This window comes from Podarcis vaucheri (genome assembly GCF_965113315.1).
Source record: "Podarcis vaucheri genome assembly, chromosome: 12".
Classification (NCBI taxonomy): Eukaryota; Metazoa; Chordata; class Lepidosauria; order Squamata; family Lacertidae; genus Podarcis; species Podarcis vaucheri.
The window spans coordinates 19,444,042-19,471,112 of record NC_138750.1 but is presented as its reverse complement, the minus strand read 5'-3'; the positions used below and the strand labels follow the sequence as shown (position 1 = coordinate 19,471,112).

At 40.3% G+C, this 27,071-nt stretch overlaps 1 protein-coding gene and 1 long non-coding RNA gene across 2 annotated transcripts; one reads left to right on the top strand and one right to left on the bottom strand.

Annotated features, from left to right (window-relative positions):
- Positions 1 to 1,177: 1,177 nt before the first annotated feature.
- Positions 1,178 to 4,018, top strand: LOC309515599. The gene is made up of 2 exons (XR_014212554.1): positions 1,178 to 1,404; positions 3,123 to 4,018. It is a non-coding gene; the product is annotated as an uncharacterized lncRNA (long non-coding RNA).
- Positions 2,096 to 27,023, bottom strand: DYNC1LI1 (dynein cytoplasmic 1 light intermediate chain 1). The gene is made up of 13 exons (XM_082193474.1): positions 26,668 to 27,023; positions 25,749 to 25,822; positions 18,404 to 18,520; positions 16,703 to 16,933; positions 12,287 to 12,456; positions 10,527 to 10,620; positions 8,666 to 8,801; positions 8,068 to 8,179; positions 6,635 to 6,694; positions 6,485 to 6,529; positions 5,523 to 5,643; positions 4,321 to 4,482; positions 2,096 to 2,716 (listed from the first exon to the last, which is right to left on the bottom strand). Exons 1-13 carry the CDS (start codon positions 26,823 to 26,825, stop codon positions 2,604 to 2,606), a joined length of 1,593 nt encoding a protein of 530 aa, XP_082049600.1. The 5' UTR covers positions 26,826 to 27,023; the 3' UTR covers positions 2,096 to 2,603.
- Between the last annotated feature and the right edge of the window lie 48 nt (positions 27,024 to 27,071).

Sequence of the window (27,071 nt, the reverse complement as noted above, 5' to 3'; positions counted from 1 at the left end):
CAGTTGCTCCTCGTCATGTTAAGCATTCAGTCAAGAAAGTTAGATCTAAATGATGTAAAATACTACAACCATCAAGTAGTTGTGGAATTCCTTAAGGTCTCTCAGAAAGGAACTTTTTTTGAGGGGGGCAGAATTTCAACCCAGAGAGCTTTACATTGATAAAACTATTCTTTAAAAAGATAATAATATGGGAAATGCAAAGAAGAATGCCCCAAAGTAGACTACTATCTTTTCAAGCAACGTTGGCCCAAGAATGTAGACGTTCTACACTAGAGAAGTTTCCTATTTTCTGGAAGTTTTAAAAGCAGCACTTTCAAGTTTGCTATACTGTTCACATATTCATGTTTATTTTCTTCCATGTTTATTTTCTGTTCAAAGAAACAAGCTCAAAGTATTCATAAACACATGGATCTACTTACAGGTCATTGCCAGTCTATGTGCAAGAGTGTTTTGGACTTGTTTCTTTGCATCCTTACATGCTACAGTGGTACCTTGCAAGACGAAAATAATCCGTTCCGCGAGTCTCTTCGTCTAGCGGTTTTTTCGTCTTGCGAAGCAACCCTCTTAGCGGATTAGCGCTATTAGCGGTTTAGCGGCTATTAAAGGCTTAGTGGCTAAAAGGCTATTAGCGGCTTAGAAAAGGGGGGGGAGCGGAAAAAATCGCAAGACTCGCAAGACGTTTTCGTCTTGCGAAGCAAACCCGTAGGGAAATTCATCTTGCGAAGCGCATCGAAAAACGGAAAACCCTTTCATCTAGCGGGTTTTTCGTCTTGCGAGGCATTTGTCTTGTGGGGCACCACTGGTCATGGCTTTTGAAAGTGAGGGGAATTGCAAAAGCCATTGAATATGCCGTCATGGCTGAGTGTTTGAAGGAGGGTGTGGAATCTACTGAGGACACACAAGACTGTGGACAATTCTAAAGTAGCTGTACGGCTCCCAACCCATGTACAGTGGTGCCCCGCAAGACGAAATTAATTCGTTCCGCAATTTTTGCCGTCTAACGAATTTTTCTTCTTGCGAAGCACGGTTTAAACGGTTTAACAAAGTCGCAAGACGTTTTCGTCTTGCGAAGCAAGCCCATAGGGGAATTCGTCTTGCGAGGCAAATCGCGAATGAAAAAACCTTTCGTCTAGCGAGTTTTTTGTCTTGCGAGGCATTCGTCTTGCGGGGCACCACTGTATATCTTAATGAAAACTACCAGTTAACCGCTCGTTGTCATAAAGTGTAGGGTCTTGTGGCAAAGGTTCTGCTCTGAAAGCAAACAGAATCTAACCTTTATGAATTACAGCATTTCATTTGCAATTACATCTATGCATTTGACAGGCGTTTGTTAGAAATTCTGGTTTAGAGTCCAGTGAATGGCCTGGAAGCGTCAAAGGCTGCAGAATCATTAAGGATAAGCAGGTACTAACCTAATCAGTTTCTTGGTGTGAGACAATTGGGAGTCCTATAAGAGAACAGTTTTGTTTTGTTAAAGGAAGAAATATTACTTTGTGCAAGAAACAGTGAATACAACACTGTCTTATAGAAGTATTAACAATTATTTAACTGATCTGGAAGACAGCTTATTTAAGAGGTACGTGTGAAACAGATGTAGGCTTTATCAAAGGCAAAAATCAGCATGGCCTTTTGTTAAATGTATTGAGAAACAACTTAGATCTTTGTAACCCACTTTGAGGTGGTTTTTTTTACAATCAAGTGGTGTATAAATTTTATGAAATAAATAAAAATATATGTTGAGAAGAAATTGCTTGATTATGGATAACTAATATACCCTTAAAAATGAAAAGTATGGTAGGTCTATTGTACATATATATCTGCAGGTGATTATACTGTTTAATTTGAGAGCAACCTTTGCTATTTTCAACATACATCCATGCTCCAAAGTTTTCCAGCAAATTTAGTTTCAGGACCTTCTCCAGTTAGACTGGAAACATTTATTATTAAATTCCAAAATTTATTCAGCTTTAAGCCTAGTAATATAAAGACCACACTGAGCTTGGTAGGAAATCCTCAATAGAACAATATGTTCTTGTTTAAGAGTTCAAGTTTGTTCAATACAGTTTAGATTTCAAATGAGACCAGCAGTCTGAAGTCATATTCCAAATGAAGTGTTAAATTTTATTTGAGTTAGTTTATTGATGATGCACAAAAGAACAACAGTTGATCCATCTCTTTCCAACAAAAACTAGTAAATCCTCTCGAGGTTAATTTGCAAAATTGCATTAAACTAAAAAGTTTGGGTGATCAATATAAATTAAGTGCCCATGTTGAGTATCACCATTCCAACTCTTCAAGCAGCCTTTTGCATTACAAATGATTAAGTGGACACTTTCAATTTTACAGAATTACACTGACTTTTAAACAAAATTCAGAATTCGATATTTCTGAATGCCACATTGTACTGTGAACAGCAGTCTTACATTGTGTGATAATTTTCCATCTGTACAGTTCCCTTTTACAAAGTTGGGCAACACAAAAGACATCAACTGCTTGTCCTTCTCTGAACGTGTTCAGCTCCCTAGTCCCAGTCCCAGAAGGAAGAGGCAGAGGCAAGTTTAAATTATCCCAGAAAATCGAATAAATGGCTATATTTGGTGTCTTCAAGATGTTTCACCTTCTGTGGGGGATGTAGGTGTTGTTGGAGAGGCCAGATCTGGTTTTCGTGACATTCTGTCCAGTTCAGCTTGAACATCCGTTAAGACAGGCTTCTGGCCTATACATAAAGGAGGGCACATAACACAAGATTTTAAGCTAAATGTTTTTCACAAGTAGCACACACAAAGGCAGGCTAAAACTAAGGTGAAACACAACACACAACAGGTTCAGTCCCACTGCAGGAGATCATGTAATTCCAACATTAATTACTACAGTACTCTGCATTCAAGGCTCTTACTACCATTAGCTAAATTGTCTTAGGGTAAGTTTGACAGGAAAGTATATTTGCTTACAAGTCTGCAAAACAAGTGTCACAATCAAATGGATCTACACCAACACATGAGAAAAGAGCAGTTCTGGGGGGTATAACCCCCCACATTTAGCCACCATGTATGCAGACACAGTGTACCTACAATATATGTGAACAGCCATATGTTCTCTGTGTGAGTCGTCTGCTCATACAGGTAGAATGCCATGAATGCAGGACAGAATCTGAGCTGAATAATGTGACATCCATGGCTTTCACCTCTGGATCTGCTTCAACTTCCTTACTTAAAGGCCCCTAGCTTGTTCCTCATAGCATACAGAAAGGACAGTAAGTAAGACCAATATATCCCATATACAGTGGTACCTCAGGTTAAGTACTTAATTCGTTCCGGAGGTCCGTACTTAACCTGAAACTGTTCTTAACCTGAAGCACCACTTTAGCTAATGGGGCCTCCTGCTGCCGCTGCGTCGCTGGAGCCCGATTTCTGTTCTCATCTTGAAGCAAAGTTCTTAACCTGCAGCACTATTTCTGGGTTAGCGGAGTCTGTAACCTGAAGTGTTTGTAACCTGAAGCATATGTAACCCGAGGTACCACTGTATATGATATGCAAGTAAAACTTTAGAGTTTGTGAAAGGTCCAGGTTTTTACACTGGTACACCTAATGTTTTTCCTGGCTACCCATTATGTGCCTTGTGCACATCTCAGTGCCATAACTCTATCCGGGGGTTACATGATGCTCAGGTTGTGTATTCCAAACCCTGATGCAATACGAGACAGTTTCACCCCAAGTTCTCTAGCAACCACAGAGGACTCAAGAAAGGTGCGGGTTCAGAGACTGCTAAGGCAAACATTTGTGAATGCTTTCCCTTAGGCATATAATCAACTTGCTCCTTGATCAAACAAGGGCTAGCTGCACACAGATATCATTACACATGCAAAGGAAGGATAATGTATTTCGTACGTAGGGCTGCTCACATAGTGATCCTTCTTTATCAGGTTCAGACACACACACCCAAAATGGTTTTGACAGGATCTATCATGTTTTGGGAAAATGACAAAACTCAATCCAGTCCTGTGCACCCACCCACTCCCCCATAGCTGAGTGAGACTGTCAAAGGGGAACAGCACCATCTATCTTGGGAATTCAGAGACAGTACATGGAATACCACACAATCCAATATGCACAGGAATGTATGGATCCTGGATCCTACCCAGCACCCAACATTATAAGGTGAGATCAGATAAATAACAGTAATATTTTAAATGATTTTTTTTATGTCATACATTTGGCACTACTGTATAAAGACTCGCTTCAGCAAAAAACTGCATCTAGCTTGGAGTGTCCATTCTATGTAATACCAAAATGTTTTATATACTGTTTATACTGTTCTTACCTGACTTTTTTGCAGATGGTGGCAAGTTGCTGCCACTCCCACCTCCAGGACTCCCTACTCCTCCGGGACTACCAACACTACCAGGTCCACCAGGTGAGCCAGTTTTCTTACTCAGCAAACTGTTGAAAAAGTTAGCCAGCACTCCTTCGCTTGTGGCTCCAGCTGAAAAGAAGTTACACCCCAGATATTTTGATAATGCATATTAATTGTTTTTGGGCTCTTAATACATGAAATGGCAATACTAAACACACAGGGCTGGATTCAGATGTAAATCACCTTCTGTTCTTATTCTCTTACAGTTGTTTTAACTGCGTGTCTTTGTTGGTTTTTAGCTCTTATCTGTTTTAATTATTAGTTTTTTATCCATCCATTATCTGTGATTAATCTTGTATTTTATTCGGATGTTTTATGTCTGTTTCCCTGTCCTCATTTGCCCTAACAATTATCGGTCAAAAAATCCTAACTGCTATTTTATCCATACGCTTTTTTTTAATCCTGGTCTGTGACCATAATAAAGTTCATTCACCTTCTGTTACATTGATTTCAGTGTGATCCAAAGAAGAAGAAAAGTTTGGACTTGATAGTCCGCCTTTCACTCCCATTAAGGAGCTACCAATCTCCTTTCCCTTCCTCCCCCACAACAAACACTCTGTGAGGTGAGTGAGGCTGAGAGAAGTGTGACTAGCCCAAGGTCACCCATAAATAAAACTCTGACTATCTTGTCTCACGTTTTTAGGGGACTCCAGTTCAATTAACTTAGTCTGGATCTAACCCACTGAGGAAGTCAACCATATCAAAGTGATTACCTTGCATGCTGAACATAAATGTCAACATCCCGGGGAGTACATTAGAAACAGTGAGTCACTGCTTAACTACCAGAACAGTTTTTCTTCAACGGACCACATTTCTAATGTTTATTTAATAGATCAAGCTATTTCTCGCAAAGTCTTAAATAGGGGAAATACGCAATGAACTAGAACTTCTATTTCATTCAATTCACAAGAACACTTCCTATTTTTAAAAAGAAATCCTCATCTCAAAATTTCAGCAAATTTAATCCGATTAAAGTATAAGTAATTGCCTCCCTTAGTTTGAAGCTTAAAAGTTATCAATACTCCATAGAGTAAAATTATTTTAACATTTTGCTATCAGGATGTCAATGTTTAGAATAATTAGGTTGCAAAACTATTATTATGTCTTACCTTTCATACTAGGATCTATTTTTTTGGATCCAGCAGGGATGGTTGTAACACTGGCAACATTGGAAGTAACTGATCTGTTTGGTGTCCTAGGGGATCCTCCAGGGACTCTCGGTGAGGTATCCTACATAGAATTAGAAAATACAATGAAGTACTTCAACTGAAATGTTGAGCTGTCAGTTCCATTTTGAGAGGGACATTTCTAAGTTATGAGATATTCATAGCAAATTTTTTTTTAATTAATTAGCTTTAGATTAAGAAGTATCTGGTAAAAAGAAAGCAGTTATAGACTACTTAGTCTATAAAAGCAACTACAAAAATACTTATTTAAAAGATTATGGAAAAATGCGATGCCACTGCCCCAAACACCCCAGTTTTATCAGATGAAAGGCATTACAGAAAAGTCAGGCACAGCCTATGGCAGGCTTTTAAGAAATATTTTCTAGGATAGGAAAATATGTAATCATTTCTATTGGGAAAGAAACAATCCCCAAATTTACTTCATGGCATTCACATTTAGAAAGTGGCAAAGTTTTGAAATGCACACTTAACAAACAAAACATTGTTGACTAGCACTGTATTCCATGTCCCCAGAGAGTAACTTGAAAAATCTGCACATTATAATATATGTTTTGGGAATTTTTTCTGCAAAACACTCTTAATACAAAAAGCTGATAAAGGCACTGAACTGTACCCGACAAAGTTGTGCAAACGGGATAACTTCGTTGGATACAACCCATTATCAGCCCAACCTTGTACATATCTGAGAATAAGTCCCATTTTGTTCAGTGGGGCTTGTTGCCAGGTAAGTAGGTACAGGACTGAAGCCTAATAGCAGCAAGCAAGCTTTCAGCTACAGATATCAAAGTTACTGGAGTATGAAATACTTCACCAAAATGAGCACCAAAATTGGATCCAAATAAATGTACTGCTAAGTTATTAGTATTTAAGTATTTACTACTAACCACTGGTCTTCCAGCTGCAGTAGGTGGCTGTTTTGCTAACAGAGACTGGGGGAAAAAAGAAAGAGAAATTTTGGAACAAAAAGTTGTTGGCAAATTCCAACACAAATTTAATCTTAGTTTAAATGAAATGTAGATTAAATGAATATGTACCTGTTGCTTCATAAGAAATACTTGGTCATCTTCTGCTACTATCTCTTTCTCATGTACAAACTGCAATAAAGGGGGGAAAGCCATTAAGAGATGTCCAACTAATTTTTTTTCAAAATAACACAATCACAAATATTTACTGGAACAAGTGGATGAAAAGCTCATGAAGATGGCTCAAATGTTGCAGCTAGTGCACAATGAAGCAGCCCATTCATTTGGCTACAAAGAACACATTAGTTGGCTCACCTGGGCTGGCTGCCTATGCGCTACCAATCCCAGTTTCCAAGTATTGATTATGACCTTCAAAGCCTTGTACAGCTTGGACCCAGTTTATCTCTGGAAGTGTCTCTATCCACCTGAGTAATACATTTTTCTTGAGATGTGCTAGGGAAGCCTTGCTCTTATCCTTTATTGGGACATTAAAATATGCTGTGGAGTCAGGATAGGTCTCCACCTCACAATGGTGATTTACAGCTTTGTTACAGCTGTTGAGATGCTTATCAAGCTCTGCCATTCGGCTTGATTACTAAAGAGATCTCCTGTGTTCAAGATATTACGTCTGAATATGCAACACCACCGCAAATAGGGTTCACGGGGCATATGCACTGTCCCTGCCTCCAATATTGCTGTCCCATATTGAGCGGGAAGTCTGAAGGGGATTCCAAAACACATTCAGCAGAATGCACTTAGAGACCTCTATGATCAAGAAACCTGTGTTTTCATGATTCCTGATCACAGGGAGGCTTTTAAGCATGTTCAACAAAATGCACTTAGAAGCTCCTTTCAGACCTCCTTATTCAAGGCAGTAAAGTCAGGGATTGGGCAGGTGGAGCTGGCACATGCAGCCTCACCCCCTACTTGTTTTATCTTCAAACACAATGTCTGAATGTGAACAGTAACACTGAATACCAGCTGCTGGAGACAAATGAGGGTGAACTATTGCTTTTATTCCTGCTGAGCTTCCCTGGAAAATGGCTGGCTATTGTATAAAAAAAGATGGAACACATGGACTGCTGATCTGATCAGCAGGACTGTTCTTATGTCTGTAATTCAAGATCGTTGCACTGAGGCTCATTATAATATATTATTAGGCAATGGCATTTTGCCTGCTTTATTGTGTGCAGATTTTTTTTTAGCTGGCACAGCTCCTTAAAAACTGCATCTTTGTTGTCATGTAGTGTGAAGGCACATAATAAACGACACTAATTTATTTGACAAACCTTATTACACATTTAGATCAGCTATGTAGACTAAATTAATATAGAGATGGCCAGTTTATAGTTAGTAGTTACGATGCTGTTATCAGTGATAAGCTTCCTTGAGTTGTTGTCACTGCACTGAGCAATCAGTGTTACAAATTCCCGCCACCCCACCGATCACTAACAAGGCAATGTGTTAAATTAAAGGTATTTCTTCTAAACACAGGAAACAGTTACCTTTCTGACCGGAGGCTTTGTTATTATATCCTCAAAATTGTCACCCACTTTTAAAGTCTGAAAGTTCTCATGTAATATTCCTATCTTCTTTTCATTGTCCCATCCTGCAGGACTGAAAGCAAATACAGTGTCACATCTTGAATTTCAGTTGTTCAAGGTTTGGTTCACCTTCTGTCCAATCCCATCCTATACAAAGAACCCTGTTTCTTAAGGCAGAGCAGGAATTTTATTTTTCAATTTAAGTCCAAGATGGATGCTCACCATGAGGTTAAAAAAATCCCCCCTGAAACATGGGAAGAGGTTTCGTTTCTTTTTGCAACCCCCACCAAAAATATAATAATAAAGCACTTTAGTTTGGAATTGAAAGTCCTTAGCACTAAATATAGCACAGAAGGGAGGAAAAAGATAAAACAGTAGTCATTTTTCCTCTTCCACCTCCTGAAATTTTACCATACCATTGAACTACAAACATTGTTACAATACTCTTATTTCAGACAGGCTTGGTTCCTGAACAAGAGCACTCTTATTAGGGGTTAGGGATACAATGAAACACTTATATTTTTTATAATGCAAGACACCCAATAACTAAGTAACTTACATAAATACTGCATCTTTTTCCACAACAGAAGCAGATATATTGAAGGGGAATCCATATAATTTCTGGACAATAAATTTATACACGTAATCAATATTCTTATTTTCCTTTACTGAAGTGTAAATAAGTGCTGCACCATCTGAGTTATTTGTTAAAGAAAGTGCGGGTGTATTTTTCTGCTCGGCAGTGGCAAGAAACTATTCGTGATACTTTAATACTTCTGTAACATTCATCCAGCGGCAAAGTGTTATAACATTAAGTGTGTGATGACTTACTTAAAAATATCTGTGTATATTACCTCCTCTTGTAAAGCATGCACCAGAGTATAGAAGCCAAACATTGACACATAAACTGTTGGGGGAAAGCAGGTTTGCCCAAACTCTCAAGCGGAAGAGCAATTTCATTTTATCAACAATTTCTGTTAAAAGACAAATTGAGTGTCTTCCTAACTTTTGCACTGTTTTCCTACACTAGCCACACTTCCATGTAGGTATGAAGGCTTCACACCTACACAACAACTACTTTGTTGACATCACTGGTTTTGTGATGTTCTGATACTTAAGAGTCTTCTTCCCCGCCCTGTAGCTCCATGTTGATTTTTCTCCTTGGGAGGAGCAAAGGACAAGGAAAGCCAGTTCTCTTAAGGGTTTTCATGTGGTTCTTAACAGACTTTTGGGATGGAGAGGGGAGGGCAGAATTGGTTGTTTGCATTTATTTGCGTCTGATAGCTCTACCTACTTAAATGCAAGGGGTTAGTCATAAGCTGAAAAATGTTCAATCACCCCTGTGATGGACAAACTTGCTGCTATCTACACGGGATATAGCTTTTCCTTCACTGAAATGATATCCTTTGCATAAAGCACCCATCTTAACTTTCAAATAACTAGGCGCTATCCAGCTTCCCATCTTGACTTATAAGGCACATGCCTAGCTGTGTTTATTTCCCTGAGAGTCTTGGAAGCAGAACAGGATACCAGTAATTATTGCTGTGCTTAATACTGTAATCACCATGTTTCAGTTCTGGTGTGAATGCCAATTACTGAAGAACAGCATTTGTATGTGCTTTGTCAAAACTAACTTTGAACAATATAATTGCTATGAAACGGTAGTAACAGGGTCAGACTCCAAAGAACAACAAAGCTTATTCTGCATGCCCAGGGGAATGCTTTTGCATTGTATTCCTCAAACAGCAGCTCTTCACCCACAGATAACCACTTTGGAAATAGATTATTTAAAATGCAGTTTCTGATATAGATTACCATTTGAAGTAAAAAAATTCCCCTAGGCATGGCCAGGTCCTTGGGCATCGCTGAAATAATTCTGGGCCATGGCACATAAGTGCACCACCAAATATGCTTTGCTTATCAACTCTCACAGAGCCATTGGTTCAGACAACATTATATTCAGGCTTTGTGAGCTGAGATATGAAGTTTTTGCCTGTATATTAAACTCCTACACTACTCTAACAAACAAACAAACAAACAAACAAACAAACAAACCAGGAAGCCTTTAACTAACCAGTTTGCAAAATGGGATATTATGGTTTCAAGAACAAACCAAGCTATTAAACCAATTCAAACTATACTTTAACCTAGTTTCCTGGTTTGGATGAAATTGGAAACTATGGTTGATTATAGAGGTTTATTGGTGCAATTACAGAGGGTCTGTAAAGGCCATTCATATCTTAGCTTAGTAAACAGAGGGATGATCATCTAAACTCAGCACTTATCACTATCATTCAGATTACATGAGAGTCCAAGGCTTGCAGTGACTTGATAAAAGATGACCCAGCAAATCATGGGGCTTCTCAGATTATCTTAATCCAGTTTTAATTTTAATAATAAATCTGCATTTTAAAGGATACATTGTAAACAAAACCGTCGGATGTGCGACTGAATGAAGTCAAAGTGCTCATCTCTGTAATCGTGCTCTTTTTCCAGCAGGCTAATGGCATCACACTGTGGAGCAATAATAATAATAATAATAATAATGCAATTTCAATCATGATTGCACCTGTAACTTACCATCATTGCAATTATAGAAATTCCCACTGTTCATATTAGCTATGAAATATATAATCCTTGCATTTTACTACATCCAATGTGAAAAACATCTATAGAGATATCTTAATATTTCTCTTTTTCTGGAATCTATTCATGAAGGCCAGGATCCAAAGAGCTACTTCAGCACATTCCAGGGCTACAATGCACTCAGCAGCATTTTTCATTCTTTCTTTTTAATGGCAATCTCTCACACACTGTTGCCTTGATGCTACCTTAGAAACTGAAAGTCTCCTCGGGATGGCTTTAGGAATTCAGGCTTCTTGGGGCATGTGGAACTAATTTATGGTTCTTGGGAACTTGGCCCATGAAGATTTAGAACATAAAAATTTGAAATACAAGAGATATAAATAAAAACCTGAACCAATATTCGGCATTTGGTAAAACTTGTTAAAATATTTATAGGATAAAATATATTCTAAAGAATTTGTCTAGTCTGCATTTTCTTAATGCATGGGAAGATTGATCACCCTTCTCTGATATAGAGAAGACAGGTGATAAAATATAGAGAATAAACAACAGAATATTTAGGGAATATAGAGAAAATATAGAGAATAAACAGAATATTCCTCCCGAAAAATTCCAACAAAGTTTTTAGTTTAAATAATAATTTAGCTGCACTCCTTGACCCACTTACTAGAGACTAATGGTTCTTCCAGACAACTTTACTCAAACCTCTATCACAGCTTAAAACTGCCATTTTCCTCCCAGTGCCTCTCCATAACTGCTTTACTTCAACCTCTGGCACTGTTTAAAATTATAGTTAATTTTAACTTTTCAATGTCCCTTCCTCCTTGCAGAACTCAAACTTCTCCCTCCTTCATTCTTCAGCTGCCTCATGTGAGGGGGATAAATGATGTGGAGGGGGTTGGCAGGGGTTGGACTTGATGGCCCTTGTGGTCTCTTCCAACTCTATGATTCTATGAGCCCTCAAGTATTCCAGTTTACTCAAACCTCCACCGTTTGCCTCAGTTCCTTCTATCCCTGCTTCACTCAAACTTCTGCCATTATTTTAAACCGTGAGTTTTCCCCTCTCAATGGTCCTCCCTTCTCACTTCCATGCCATGGCCCTACTATTGTGCAACCTGCCTTCACTTTTGTTCCCCTACCCCACCCTGACTTCATGAAAATCCAGGATTATGATGTGGTACTACAACTCCTCCAATGGGTGCTACGCAATGACATTGTTATATTTTTGTTATACGGCAAAAAATGGTTAAAATAACTTTCTAATTTTTTATATCAAGGCTGCCATCCATTATACAGTCTTGTGGAATTCAGGCTATTAATTAAAATCTATACCGGCAGTACAAAGCATCTTTGTTCAGTTGCTCAATGTGTTAAATATTACACTTGAGAAAGTGAAGAATACTTAAGCTGATGGAAAACCAATGTGCAGTATTGAAAATGGTTTTATTTAATAGAAGTATTCCCACCCCCACCCCATTTGAAAAAATATTCTGGAAGCTCTGTTTTCCTTGTATAGATATGTCTTGTTATTTGAAATTAAAAATCATTTAAAAAAATTCTGATGTACAAACATAATCTGAAACATGAAACAAACCTTTGTACAAACTACTACTACAGGAATGCCTAAGTTGCATGTTAGTGTATCGGCACCCAGCGGTAAAATGACACTGTCATCTTTGTCCTCCTGTAATGAAGTATTTCTCCTCTGTGGAGAAGCTGGAAAATCTTCCCCTGGTTCTGTGTATTCCTGAAAATCTCTTACAACTGAAATAAGAAAGAAAAAAAATGAATCAAGCAAGTACTTTGTTCCTGGGAGTCTGTATTTGTACCAAATACTTTTTATTCTATTTAGCTTTGCCAGTTTTAAAATGTCAATTTATGTTTTCCTAAGTACTCAAAGAAGTATTATTATTATCATCATCATCATCATCATCTGTATACCACCCTCCATCCAAAGACGACATGGCGGTTCACAACATAAAAATACAAAATGAGTACACAAAATACAAAATAAAATCAAAAACAAACCAATAACCCCCTCCCACAAACACAATTAAAAGGACATAGGGATAGATAGATAGACAGACAGACAAACTAACAAACAATCAGGGATCTAAGGAAGCTGCAAAATTTAAAAACCAGTCTTTCAAAAGAACAATGTTAATTCAATTAATACGTTCTAAACATTTTGAAATATACTCTACTCGTAACTAAGTTCTTCGGCACAAGTTTATACTGCACAATAGACAGCAAAAGTTAATAACTAAGGCAAGCTAGTTAATAGATAAAACATATATAAGTAGATATAAAGTGACAAACCCAAACATTTTAGGGTTTTGTTTTGTTTTTTAACCATGAGGGCAGCAGTAGTTATTTTATTTAACCCAAATTCTGTAAGGTTTATGTCAAATACAGGATGTAATAGGTTATCGAATTTACATTCTAAATGTTTCAGTGAAGACTGGTAAATCTAGACTCTGGCATTTTAAAAAGATGCTAAGTTACCCGAAAAAGAAAACTTTCAACAATACTGGAATTAACTTACTTCTGGACCCCAAACTCAAGATACATACAGCAAAAAAATCCTCCCATGCAGATCTTTTAGGCACCTTAAGCTCCCTAAATGCCAGCTTTATTACTAATTTGTTTGGCTTTAAGCCAATATTATTTTGTGCTAGAAATTCCAGAATGTTGATTGTATCCAAGAAAGAAGTGACGAAAGCTGTTGTTTTGTTGTTGCTGATTTGTACCCCCTTTGTCAACAACACCTATTAGTTTCAGTGGATGGTATATTGATTGGTAAGTGAAAAGTAGGTGGTAAAAAGACAATAAAAGCATAAGGCAGGGAAGACAATGGGAGCATTTTGCAGCAAAGATGCAATGCTTATAAGACTTCTTAGAAGGCCTCTTTTGTAGGATGGAGAAGACAATCAGATTCCTGACAACACATGCAAGCTTCCACTATCATACCACCACAATCTTCCTTTGGGATTAATCTAAGAAGGATTTGTTTGTTTTTTAACTTTAGAGAGCCAACTTCTTCTCAGCAGCTGGAATCTTAAAAATATTTTCATTACAGTTCCATACAAAATATCAAAACAGTTTGCAACAATTAAAATACAGGAAGAACACAAAAATTAAAAGAGATCATATTTATGAAATGTGTACAGATAGTAGGGCCATATAGTAGAGCCCATATAGTAATTACAAGGAACTGACTAGTTACATTAAGAGGCTCAGTACATGTTATGGGCCAAAGGTACATGTCAAAGCACAAACATTATTTTATGAACCACTTCAGAAAGGTGTGATTTGGGAAAAGGAGCTGGTAGGGAACAAAGCACCTCTTCCTTCCTAGTATTTATCCAAGTCTGAGTAATCTTCTCTTGGAGCTGCTTTGCTTTAAAGTTAAAACAGAGGGGTGAAAAGACGAGAAACTCTGTTTTGGTGCTCTTATATGCATATTTCTATGTAACATTTATTTAAACCCCATATTTATTTCAAAGATCACTCCTTTCACTAGCTTGCAATGAGGGTTTTGCTAATGCAATGTGTACTTCAGATACCTGCTACATAATGCAGAATATGTACAGCAGGGGCAAGGAACCTGCTGTATTCAGCTGGCCCTCTAAATTGTTGTATTTACAGAGTCCTGTACTCAGCGGAATGATGAGCAGTACGTGCCACATGCTTAACTTGCTTTATTTACAGTTCAATGTTGAGAGATTACAAACATGCATCTTGCCTCTGTGGGAGCAGAGAAGCAAAGAACACCGAGAGAGGTGTGAAAAACAGGAAACCAGTGTACGTCACATCCAGTCTCCCATTCCCGTGGGAAAACCCAACAGTACTCTGACTGTGGAATGTAAACATTGTCTTGTGACATGCACTTCGCTGCACAGTGAAGAGAGCAGAAACCTCCTAACCATCAGCTGTTAAGTAGGGAAGTAAAGGGGCTGTGTTGTGATGGTGTGTAAAACATACAAACAGCTCCTTCCTCTACAAGAACACCAGCTGCAGAAGGGAAAACGTATTGAGAGAGAGAGTGGTGGGCTTCCTGCAAATATACAAAAAGTGCCCAAGTAATTTGCAATTGGATGCAATTTTTGTGATGCAAGAGCATATTGAAGTTGGTGACTCTGAACAGTTCACAGTTCAACTGTACTTTGATGTTATTTTAATTCTTGTGTTGCGACTGTGCCTTAGGTAAAGTCAGAACAGAAAAAAGCTTGCCAACACACTTTAGCAAATGTTATAAAAACAAAAGTCTATGGAGAACATTGAAAATGAAACCCGAGTAAATATTAAAAATTAAATATATACTTCCATCTCCAAAAAGAAAGACTTTTGTGTGTTAATGTTATGGTGTGTTACCAATGTGTAGGTCTCATTAAAAACACTATTGAGGCTGGAATGCAGTTCCTGTCAGCTTTCCACTAGAGTAATGTGGTCCTTGGCCTGAATTTAGTTCTTCACCCCTGCATGTACAGGGTACACTGAATTTAGAAGGCAAAGCATTTTTATTTTCTTTTATACAGGAAATTTCTATCCTAGGAAGCTGCTTAGAAGAGTATGAAAAAGGTATAAAAGCAGAACCTTCCGAAAAGTCAAAGCAAAGTTGACAGTGGTAAGACCTCTGCTAAATAAATCTGCTCTTCTTACTAATGCACAGAACTTGCTCTTCTCCTTCACCATTTTCTACAAAAATAAACAAATACCCTGAACTATATGAGAAATAACTATATGAGAAATAAAAATATTGCACTCAAAATCATTAAATTGAGTTACTATAAAATTTGTTGAGCACAGGTTTTGATCTTCTGGGTGAAGAATTTGCATTCCACAGAACAGAGAAGAATTTTAAGAATTGTTTATCAATTTAAGATTTGTTGTTAAACACAATTGACATGCATTGCACTTTATATCTCCGGGTATAGGGCGGTGTATATATGTACAGTAGTGCCCCGCAAGACGAATGCCTCGCAAGACGAAAAACTCGCTAGACGAATGGGTTTTGCGTTTTTTGAGTCGCTTCGCAAGATGAATTTCCCTATGGGCTTGCTTCGCAAGACAAAACGTCTTGCGAGTTTGTTTCCTTTTTCTTAAAGCCGCTAAGCCGTTAATAGCCATGCTTCACAAGACGAAAAAACCGCAAGATGAAGAGACTCACGGAACGGATTAATTTCGTCTTGCAAGGCACCACTGTGTGTGTGTGTGTGTGTGTGTGTGTGTGTGTATAAATAATAATAATAATAACAATAATACACAATATGGCAGGGCCCTGTCTCAAGGAGCTTACAATCTAAAGGTTGGCACAGGAGACTAGACTACAAAAGAAGAAAGAAAAAAATGGGATCAATTTCCATAGATATAGCAAGCCCAATGTTCATGATTCTGCATGAGTAAGGACTTCTCTTTTATTTGCATATCAAAAACTATATAGAGAAGCTCTCAACAGCTCCATGCATGCACAAAATGAGCTGCTGTAGCAGAACAGATTTTAGTAATATTTGCTTTCAGAAGTTTTGAGCCTACTGAATCACCCTTTCCACGTGACTAACATTTTAGTGCACCCAAGTCAAGATAACATTTCAGCCTTATTAAAGCTAAAAGCTAATAATTAGCAGAATTAAAAAGATGTAATTAACTTTTTTGCTCTGGCACTGAATTTCATATAACAAAGTTTTACAATGGATTTAAATATCTTATGTTGACAACAAATATTCAACTGAATCTATTATCATGTGCTAAACCATGACATTCCCAAGACGGGTTGCAAAGATAATGCTACATACATTAGATACTATATATTATAATGAGAATTCGCATGGTCAAGAGAAACCCCTTATAAAACTGTTATAAAGCATAAGAGTGAATATAGTTAAATCAGCTGACAAACATGTTGGCATTACATTTCCTGTAATAGACAAACATATCACAAAAGTGTACATTTACACAAAGATGAATTCAATAAATATTTTTCTAGCATCTATAAAGTGTATGTACTCACTTTTTTGCTCCATTTCTTTCATTTCTTCAGGAGGAATTTTAAGTTTGTCAATATGCTCCCTTACAACACTTGCCCATTTTTGTAAAGAGTCTAAAGCAGCCCATGGCTTAGACATGTCCACCACCAACATAATCAAAGTGTCCTTTAGAGAGATAGCTTCCAATGCAAATTTAAGTAGACCTTTATGATAGAGGTCACCATCCAGTATCCATACATTACATCGTGTCTGATCTGTAAAAAAGCATAAATAAGGTGTTCTTAACATGTACCATAGTTTATTATCAGTGGAAAATATCCAAATGAGTTATTTTCACTCATTAAAAACAATGAACTGATTTAAATGGCTCTTCCTGAAATATGACTACCATTAGTACTCACTGCTAGTATTTATAAATATACTATTAGAATGATAATGGTTAAAGGTTAAAACTCTTGGATGAATTTGGATAGCAGATAGTTCTCAAGCACCGTTTTTAAATCTTTTGACTAGCAATATGCCTGGTGAGACAATCTTGATGTTGATCAGGTTTCTAAAGCTTGCAGTATTCTAAGCTACACAATATGGATTCTTATGTGTATTTCAGAGCACACAAAAAGAAATTTTAGAGAGTGGAGAAAGGAGGGAGAGGAGGAGAAATATAAAAGGAAAAGGCAGGAAGACTAAAGGAAAAATAGGTTGGGAAGATTTAGGATAAAAGGAGAGAAGGGAAACGGGAAGTAGAAGGTGAGAGACCAGAGGCAAAATTAAGGAAATATTACAAATTGAGGGCTTTTTTAATTTAGAAAAGGCAAGTAAGGGAAAGGATATACAGTGGTACCTTGGGTTACATACGCTTCAGGTTACATTTGCTTCAGGTTACAGACTCCGCTAACCCAGAAATAGTACCTCGGGTTAAGAACTTTGCTTCAGGATGAGAACAGAAATCGTGCTCTGGCGGCGCGCCGGCAGCAGGAGGCCCCATTAGCTAAAGTGGTGCTTCAGGTTAAGAACAGTTTCAGGTTACGAATGGACCTCCGGAACGAATTAAGTACTTAACCCGAGGTACCACTGTAATAGAAGTGTACAAGTGTGGAGAAAGTCAATAGACAGTTTTCCTTCCCTATCTCATAGCACTAGAGCTAGGGATCATCAAATTAAATTGAAGAACTTCACACAACGTGTAGTTAAACGATGGAATTCGCTCCTAGAAGATGCTCTGATGGACCGCTTTAAGGGAAGGTTATACAAATTCATGGCTATCTAGTCCTGATGACTATGCTACTTCCTATATCAAAAGCAACATGCCTCCAAGTGATAGTTGCTGGGGTTCACAAGCAGGTGAATGTTATGCTGTTTGTGATCTTATCATAGACATCTGGCTGGCCACTGTGAGAACAGAATGCTGAACTAGGTAGGCTTTTGGTCTGATCTAGCAGGGTCCTCTTTCAGTTCTTATTCCACTCTGGTATTGTTAACATCACTCACCACCACCACGCAAAAAACCCCACTCATTCTCCCTGAAGTCACCCTCCCCATACCGTTCATCCTCCTTTGCCTGCAAACTCCCTTCCCTGAACAGAAAACAAGGAAATGCAGTTATAATAAGTTGGAGATAGAATGTGGAAGTTGCTGACTTCTGAAAATGCCATACATTTTAAAAATCTGGAATATTCCCAAGCAATGAATAATTACTCACTGTTGTTATCAGAACTGGTACTTACCTTCTCTGTCTTCATCATGTACATTTAAGTACAAATATTCCATTCCTCTTCCTTTCTTGTATTCAGTAATTCCCTGAAGTTTTCCAATTAAACTTGTTTTACCTGCACCATCTTCCCCTAGAAAAAAAGTTTAAAAGTGGACTTTATTAATAACATATATGAAATATATTTCTTGTAATATTTCCATTTCAATCTGTGAAACTTACCGGTATTTTGCTTTACGACACTTGGCCCAAATAGTAGTCTGTAGCAAACATTGCCATGTAGACATGACTTCTGCCATGTGTACTGCATTATTAGCAAGAAAAGCACATGAACAAGTCCTGTTGCTGCTATCTTACTTGTACAGTGGTACCTTGGGTTAAATACGCTTCGGGTTACATACGCTTCAGGTTACAGACTCCGCTAACCCAGAAATAGTGCTTCAGGTTAAGAACTTTGCTTCAGGGTGAGAACAGAAATCGTACTCTGGCGGTACAGCGGCAGCAGGAGGCCCCATTAGCTAAAGTGGTGCTTCAGGTTGAGAACAGTTTCAGGTTAAGTAAGTACGGACCTCTGGAACGAATTAAGTACTTAACCCGAGGTACCACTGTAGTTTTAATAATTCATATGGGGAGGTATAGTGGGCCCCTCTGCCGCCATGGGGAGGTACAGCAAGGCCCTCTGCTGCTTCGGGGAAGTGCAGTGCACCCACCACCACCACGGGGAGGTATGGCAGGGTCCCCTATGGCTGCAGGATGGCATGTCAAAGCCCTCTGCTGCTACGGGGAAGCGCAGCACACTCTCTGTCACTGTGGGGATGTACGGCGGGACCCTCTGCTGCCATGGGGAAGCACGGCACACCCTCCACCGCTGCAGGGAGGTATGGCTGGACCCTCTGCCCCCGAAGTATGGCCCAGCAAGGCCCTCCACACCCGCAGATATATATCATGATATATTGAGATATTGTGATATTTTGGTGGTAATATGTCTAAGAAATGCGGGTTTTTCGCAGGCAAGTTGTCAGTTTCTGTGTGGTCAGAGAAGTCTGGCAAAGTTCCCAGAAGCTTCACTGTCATCTCCACATTTCAGATCTTTTACACATTATATATGCAAATCTTCCGTTTTCTAGGTGCTTTTCTGCATATATTTTCTATAACATTAGTAGGAATATACAACCCTTAGAAGACACTGACTTTAAGCTTTCCCTACCCCAATTAAAATCTCTATCAAGTTAGTCTGTATTGCCCAATTGGAGGTGTCACTAACCTAGAAGCAGAGCAACAGACACTTTTGAATATATTTTATAAAGTATTCTACACAAAATAGGCAATTCCTAGTGTTTTTAAAACAAATTTGCACTAGTAAATTTCAGATAATAAAGTTTTAGTATCACAAATATTGATACAATGTTTTGGGTACATAACATTTAAATAAAAACAGCTACAAAGAATCATTTTTAAAGTTAACTGCAAGGCATATCTGCTCAGCTGAGATGTAAGAAATTTAGGCTGCTAAACCACCATTTATTGGCCCAAGAACACATACATTCCTGCATCTTCCCTTCTAACCCCTTGCCTTACCATGTTAGGAAGCAGGGAATAAAATCACAGTTTCTCAGTTAAGATGTAATGGGAAACAGTGGCTTAAATAAACCAAAATGTCAGCACTGAATCTTGGAACACAAAGAATATGCAGCCATATAATTAATTCTTGGGCAGATAAAACCATGGTTGATCAGTTTGAGATTGTTACATCTGTGCTAGCCATGAACAGATGAGTTTATTTCCAGTCTGTGCCAATTTTGCATGTGTTTGTTTATGAGTCTGATCTGTCCCATATCATCTTTGACCTGCATTTTTTAAAGTCTGTGCAAAAGATTGTATTTAAATTGTACTTAAATACATAATTTATCTCAATGTACATATTTCATGCTAAAATATGCATTTAGGTACTTTTCTGAGCTGAGAACTAGAGAAAAGCAAACTCTGAAGGGTAACTATGGTCTAATCTATTTATTAGGGAAGCGGGTGGCGCTGTGGGTAAAACCACAGTGCCTAGGACTTGCCGATCGTATGGTCGGTGGTTCGAATCCCCGCGGTGGGGTGAGCTCCTGTCTTCGGTCCCAGCTCCTGCCCACCTAGCAGTGCGAAAGCACCCTTAAAAGTGCAAGTAGATAAATAGGTACCGCTTTATAGCGGGAAGGTAAACGGCGTTCAGTGTGCTGCGCTGGTGCAGGCTCGCCAGAGCAGCGATGTCACGCTGGCCATGTGACCCGGAAGTGTCTGCGGACGGCGCCAGCTCCCGGCCTCTAGAGTGAGATGAGCGCACAACCCTAGAGTCTGTCAAGACTGGCCCGTACGGGCAGGGGTACCTTTACCTTTAATCTATTTATTAATCCAGGATGTGTGAATTGGGTCAATTCATTTAAAAATGCAAACCCAATGAAAATCTCCTCCATCCCTACTCTGCCCTAGGCCTTAGTGTGTAAAAGAAACTTAAATATCAATGGCTACTAGCTGTGCTCTGCCTCCACAGTTGGAGGCAGCATTTTTCTGAATATCAGCTGCTGGACATCAAAGGGGGGAGAGTGTTCTTGTGCTCAGCTCCCACCTGTGGGTTTCTGACAGGCATCTGTATAAACACTGGGAGAATAGGATGTTGGACGAGGTGGATCATTGGCCCAATTCAGCAGGCTCTTCTTCTGTTTTTATGTCATAAGAGTAGCAGAAGATATGCCTGCTGGTATTATGTAGTGCTTATAACAACCTATCCTAGCCTCATGTAAATAAAAATTTCAGTATAATCAGATGCTATGGGGAAAAAGAAGTCAAGATAAAATGCCTTTTAACAAAACAGGTTCAGTTCTGAGGCACATACACTTCAAAAATAAACTTTGTGCTCTCCTATAATACATCATCTTATTTTTAAAAACAACCCCAATACTATTTGATGAGCATGAATCAAAAGAAAGAACAATCATAAGCGCCAGTATAGACATGCTTTTCAACTTCATAAGCACAGTTAAGTGGTTGGGAATGAGCCATGAAATTGCATACTCCACCACCAGATCCCTCTCTATCACTTCATTCCACTTCTCTTTATTATGGTGAAGCTTTGCACAGGCACCAAAACTAAGCACAAGGATAGCTAGAGTTCCCTGTTAATTAATACAACTAGGGTAAAGTGGGAGCCCTGACAAGCCCCGCAAAGTGGCTTGCTTGGTGGGGTGGCGGTGCAGCAATAGCCTCCTGTGTCAGCAGAGTTGCTGCCACTTACCAGGCCAGAGAAGGGAAGGGGCAAGATGGCAGCAGGGTTGGACTACACTGGCCAACCTTATCCAGTACTGCCTCCAGTGCATCCACACAGCCCGAACAACACCTTTCCTTCTGGTAACGGCAGTGACATTGCTGTTCGGAGGCTACTGCTCTGGTTGCAACTGACAAGCTCCATAGTTATTATTGGTGCCAATAAAATTCTTAACTGAGGGGTATGGATAGAGAAAGAAATTGCTCCCGATAAAGAGGAGCCTTGGCTGACCAGTTTTTAAGCATGCTTGCAATAGTGAACATTTTGACTACACCAGACCTTGGTTAACTAAAACAGGCAATGCTGCCATCACACTGCATTTTACAACTTCACTGGCAATCCCATAGTCATGCATATCTAACAGGGATCTATAATGATAAAAATAATTAGTACCTTTCTCATAGAAAAGATCTTAATTTAAAATTTAAGACAAAATAATGGTCAAGTAAATGGTTTAATAAAGTTAAAGGTAAGGTAAAGGACCCCTGGATAGTTAAGTCCAGTCAAAGGCAACTTTTCAGGCCAAGGGAGCTGGTGTTTGTCCACAGACAGCTTTCTGGCTCATGTGTTCAGCATGACTAAACTGCTTCTGGTGCAACGGGACACCTGACGAGTGCCAGAGTGCATGGAAATGTTATTTACCTTACTGCCACAGCGGTACCTATTTATCTACTCGCGGTGGTATGCTTTCAAACTGCTACGTTGGCAGTAGCTGGGGGAGAAACAGAAACTCGTCACCATCATGTGGATTCAAACTGCTGACCTTCTAATCGGCAAGCCCAAGAGACTCAGTGGTTTAGACCACAGTGCCACCCACCTCGCATACGTTATAAACAAACATTAAATGGCTTAATAAAGTTATAAATTACTGAGAGTATAAATATAAAACTTAGGATGCTCAGAACTAAATTTCCAATGAACTGACAACCCTGCTTGACCAGACCTATTTAGTCCAGCTTCCTGTTTCTCATAGTGGTCAATCACATGCCTTTAAGAAGCCCATAGGCAAGACACGAGTGTGATAGCACTCTACTGCTATTGTTTATCAGTGACTGCTATTCAGCTGCATATTGCCCCTGGTAGTTATATACCATCTCCTCAATCAAACTAGTACCCATTGATAGTCTTATCCCCAATGAATTTGTTTAATCCCCTTTTAAATTATGCAAGCTGGTGGACATCACTACATCTTGTGGTAGCAAATTCCATAGTCAACCACGCTCACTTTTTTCCTAGGCGAAAAAGTCCCAAATGCTGTCAGCTTTCCTCATAGGAGAGTTGCTCCAACACCTTGATACTTTTGTTTGCCCTTTTCTGCTCTTCAATATCCTTTCTGAGGCGCAGTGACTAGACTATTCTAAGTGTGGCTGTGCCACATATTTATATAAAGGCATTATAAGATACAGTAATTAGATTCCTTTACCTAATGGATAATTTGCCCTTTTCACAATGGGTAAAGGCGAGCTACTTACCATGACGCCCCAAATCCCTTTCCTGGTAAATCATTGCCTGCTTCCCCATCAGTGTATGTGACATTATAGTTTTTTGCTCCAATGTGCATCACTATACAGTGGTGCCCCGCAAGACGAATGCCTCGCAAGACGAAAAACTTGCTAGAGAAAGAGTTTTCTGTTTTGGAGGTGCTTTGCAAAACGAATTTCCTATGGGCTTGCTTCCCAAGACGACAATGTCTTGCGAGTTCCTGCTGGTTCCCCCCCCCTTTTTCTAAGCCGCTAAGCCGCTTATCAGCTGATCCAATCAGCAGATAAGCCGCTAAAAGCCGCTAAAAGCGCTAATCCGCTAATCTGTGAATGGGCTTGCTTCGCAAGACGAAGAGAATCACAGAACGGATTCTTTTCGTCTTGCGAGGCACCACTGTACACTGAACTGCATTTTCCATTTTAATGCCCATTCACCTGCTGGAGATGTCCTCATGGAGCTCTTTGCTATCCCTTTTTGCTTTTACAGAATAATTCTGTGACATCAGCAAACCTGGTGACCTCACTGCTCACCCCTAATATATCATGTATTAACTTACTAAAAAGCACTGGTCCCAATACAGATGCTTGTGGGGCTCCACTTCTTATATCCTTCCATTGGAGCACTATCCATTTATTTCCATTCTCTGCTTCCTATTCTTTAATCAGTTACCAGCCCATAAGATATAGCTGTGGGGTGACACCATATCTTATCCCATGGTTGCTTATGCATAATTAACTCATTGAATTCATTGCCATGGTAAAAAAATAGCACAAAAAACAGTATTTTTAAAAAGTTAAGTTTATGGGAACATCAGTCTATCAATGGTTACAACAAGGCATGATAGTTAAAAGTGCAATCCATCCACTGTTTTATCATGCTTTTCCACTATGTTCTTTTTACAAGTTTCCCAGAAGCACTTGATCAGCCAGTGTTGAATACAAACCAGTAGAATGTTTGGATCTTTGATCTAACTCTAAAAAAAGGAGTTCATACTATGTTTTTTATGAATGAAATAATGTAAATAATCCATGCTAAATATCTGTCATTTTGATTTTTAAAAATCTCTCTGCCACAAAAAACTTGTAGTGGAAAGTAAGAGGGCTATAGCATGTTATTATGACTATGAAACATTATGTATTTTTAGCTCTCTCTATGCCCTTGTCTACAGTCCTTTCACATTCTATACTCCATGTTTTGCAGAACTATGTGTTTCTCTTAGTTTTTAACTTTATTATTTACCTTCATAAATTGCCCCCCTTTTGTCACATAGAACCTCAGGGCAGTAAAGACACATAATGAAACTAAGAAACAATTAATTTAAACTTCATTAAACCAATGAAGTGCTCTGCAGCAGCATAAAAAAGTTATGCCCACTCAGCAGATTTTCCTGAAATGCCTGTGCGAAAGTATGTGTTTCAAGCGGTTATATAAAAACTATTCTTGAGGGTAACAGCTTTTTCTCAATAAGAGAGTTCCACAACAAGGGTTTGCCACAGAGAAGATCCTACCTCTGTATCACCTCTCCTTCCTAAGCTTTTCTAGTAAACTAAGAGGTAAATTCCTCCTTGTCTTTGTACACTGCTGTTCTGTAATATTTAGTAGTACAGTAGTGTGTTTATTTACAACCAGGACTGCAAGTGCGTAGAATTTCAAGTGTTACAGTATTCTCATCAATGTCACCCCCAAAGTGTGAAAACTAAGCCAGGAGTTGCTTGAAAAAGCCAGCTGGAAGGATTACCCACATGTGGGTCTACTCATAAACACTTTAAGATTACTGTTTCAAGCAACAAGCTTATTGAGAGCACCATGTTGCAGGGGAAGCTAGTAAGAGAACTAACTTCTCCAACGACAAAACCCAGAACCTATTCAGGGACACCAGTCAGTACTAGATGCAGATAGCACAAGACATCCCATCAAAGAAACAAAAATAAAACAGCTGATGCAGCAGATGTACCCTAACACACCCAATTTTCAGTTTCTCCCAAGCACCCCAATGAAAGCAACACCTCTAAGTGCCAAGAAAGAAAAAACAGAAGGAGGTGCTAACCATATCAAATGGGTGGAGCCATGAGGGTATAAGGCAAGCCAGCAACAGAGAGGCAGGCTGATGCTGACACATAATGTGACAACAATGCCTTTGGCAGGCCTTATGCATATGGGCAGAGCTCATTCCCCTAGCCTGCCAGCCAACAAACAGTAGAGGCCTCTATGGATTTTAGAAGTCAGGCTTGAAGTACCACACAGCATGCAGCTGTAACCAGAAACAATAAGCAGAAAAGGGATTTAAGCCCTGTGCCGATAGTGCATTTCCAGTTCTGCGGAAGGGAAACTGCCAGTTTCTGCACAAGGCTGGGGGTGGGTGGGAAGGCAACAGTGCGATCAATGAACCACTGCGGATGCCCCTCCCTCCTGCACAGCTTACAAACACAACGAGGTCCATGGCCAGCAATTCGGAGCGCACACCCTCCACCCTCATTAACAACAAGTGAAAACGATCGCAATCGGGAAACGAGACATGCAGGCAAAAAAACCAAACAGAACAGAAACAAGGCGAAGAGAAGAAAGGGCCGCTTACCCAGCAGCACGACGTTTTTCCCCGGCGGCAATTTAGACCGGGAACGAGTCGACACCTCGCTGAGGATGCAGGACCTGCAGAGGCAAACGAGAAACGAGGAAGGCAGTGAGGAGGCAGGAGGGAAGGTCCAGCAGGAGAGAAACAAGCTCCTGTCAAGCGGAGGCGAGGAGAAGCAGCGGGAGAAGAGGATGGGGGAGAAATTGAGGAAATGGGGATAGGGAAGTGGGGAGAATTAGGGGGAGATGGGAATAGGGGGAGAGATGTGGGGGGTGTTGGGGGAAGATGGGGGAGAAATGGAGGAAATGGGAGTGAGGGAGAGATGGAGTAGTTGAGGTGGGGAAAAGGGAGTGGGGGGTTGAGATGGGGATGGGGTGTAGGGGGAAGATGGGGAGAGACGAAGGAAATGGGAGAATTAGGGGGAGATGTGGGGAATAGGGGGAGAGATGTGGGGGGATGGGGTGTAGGGGGAAGATCGGGGAGAAATGGGGGTGCGGGAGAGATGGAGGAGATGGGGAGGTGAGGGAAATAGGGGGAAAGAGGGTGAGAGATGTGGGGGATGGGGTGTGAGAGAGGGAGGAAATGGGGAGGGGGGAGGATGAAGAGATAAACCTCCCCCGCCCACCTCAGAGAGGGAGGACCAGCAACATGGCGGAGGGGGCATTACAAGGGTTTTTTTTTTTCCCCCTTCCCCGTTCACGGGACGCCCCACTTAAAAACAAACAAAAGGCGGGGCGTGAAGGGAAGGGATTCGGGAATCCGCCAGGTGCGGGAAGGAGGGCGAGGAAAGCACCTTTGCCCGCAAGGACTGGAGTGCAGGTGGGGGGGGGGTTAAGAGGAATGGGGAGGAGCTACCAGGTAGTAACGGTCCCTCTCTGAGGAGGCGAGGCGACCGGGTGAGGGGGGGGGCGTCCTCAATTACCAGAGATTCTGCCCGTCGTCCTCGTCGCCACCCGCTCGCGAGTCCGCGCCGCCGCTACTCGTGGCGTTGAAAGCGGCCGCAGCCCCGTAGCCTGAGCCCAGCCCCGGCGAGGAAGAGGAGCCGTAGGAGCCGGCTCGCCCTCCTATCGCCGCCGCCATCTTCGCTGTACACACGCGCGCGCGCGCACACACACACACACAGAGTCGCAAGAGCGCGCAGAGGGCAGGCGCGCGCCCCTCCCAAGGAAAGCGCGGCGCTGACGCCGCCCGACGCCTTCCCTTTCTCTTCAATGAGGGAGAAAGAGGAGCGGGGCCGGGCGGCCGACACCCGGCGTTGCCGAGGGACCCGGATGTAGGCGGGCCTGCGAGGCGCGAGGGAGAAGCGGCGGCGGCCGCCACCACCCC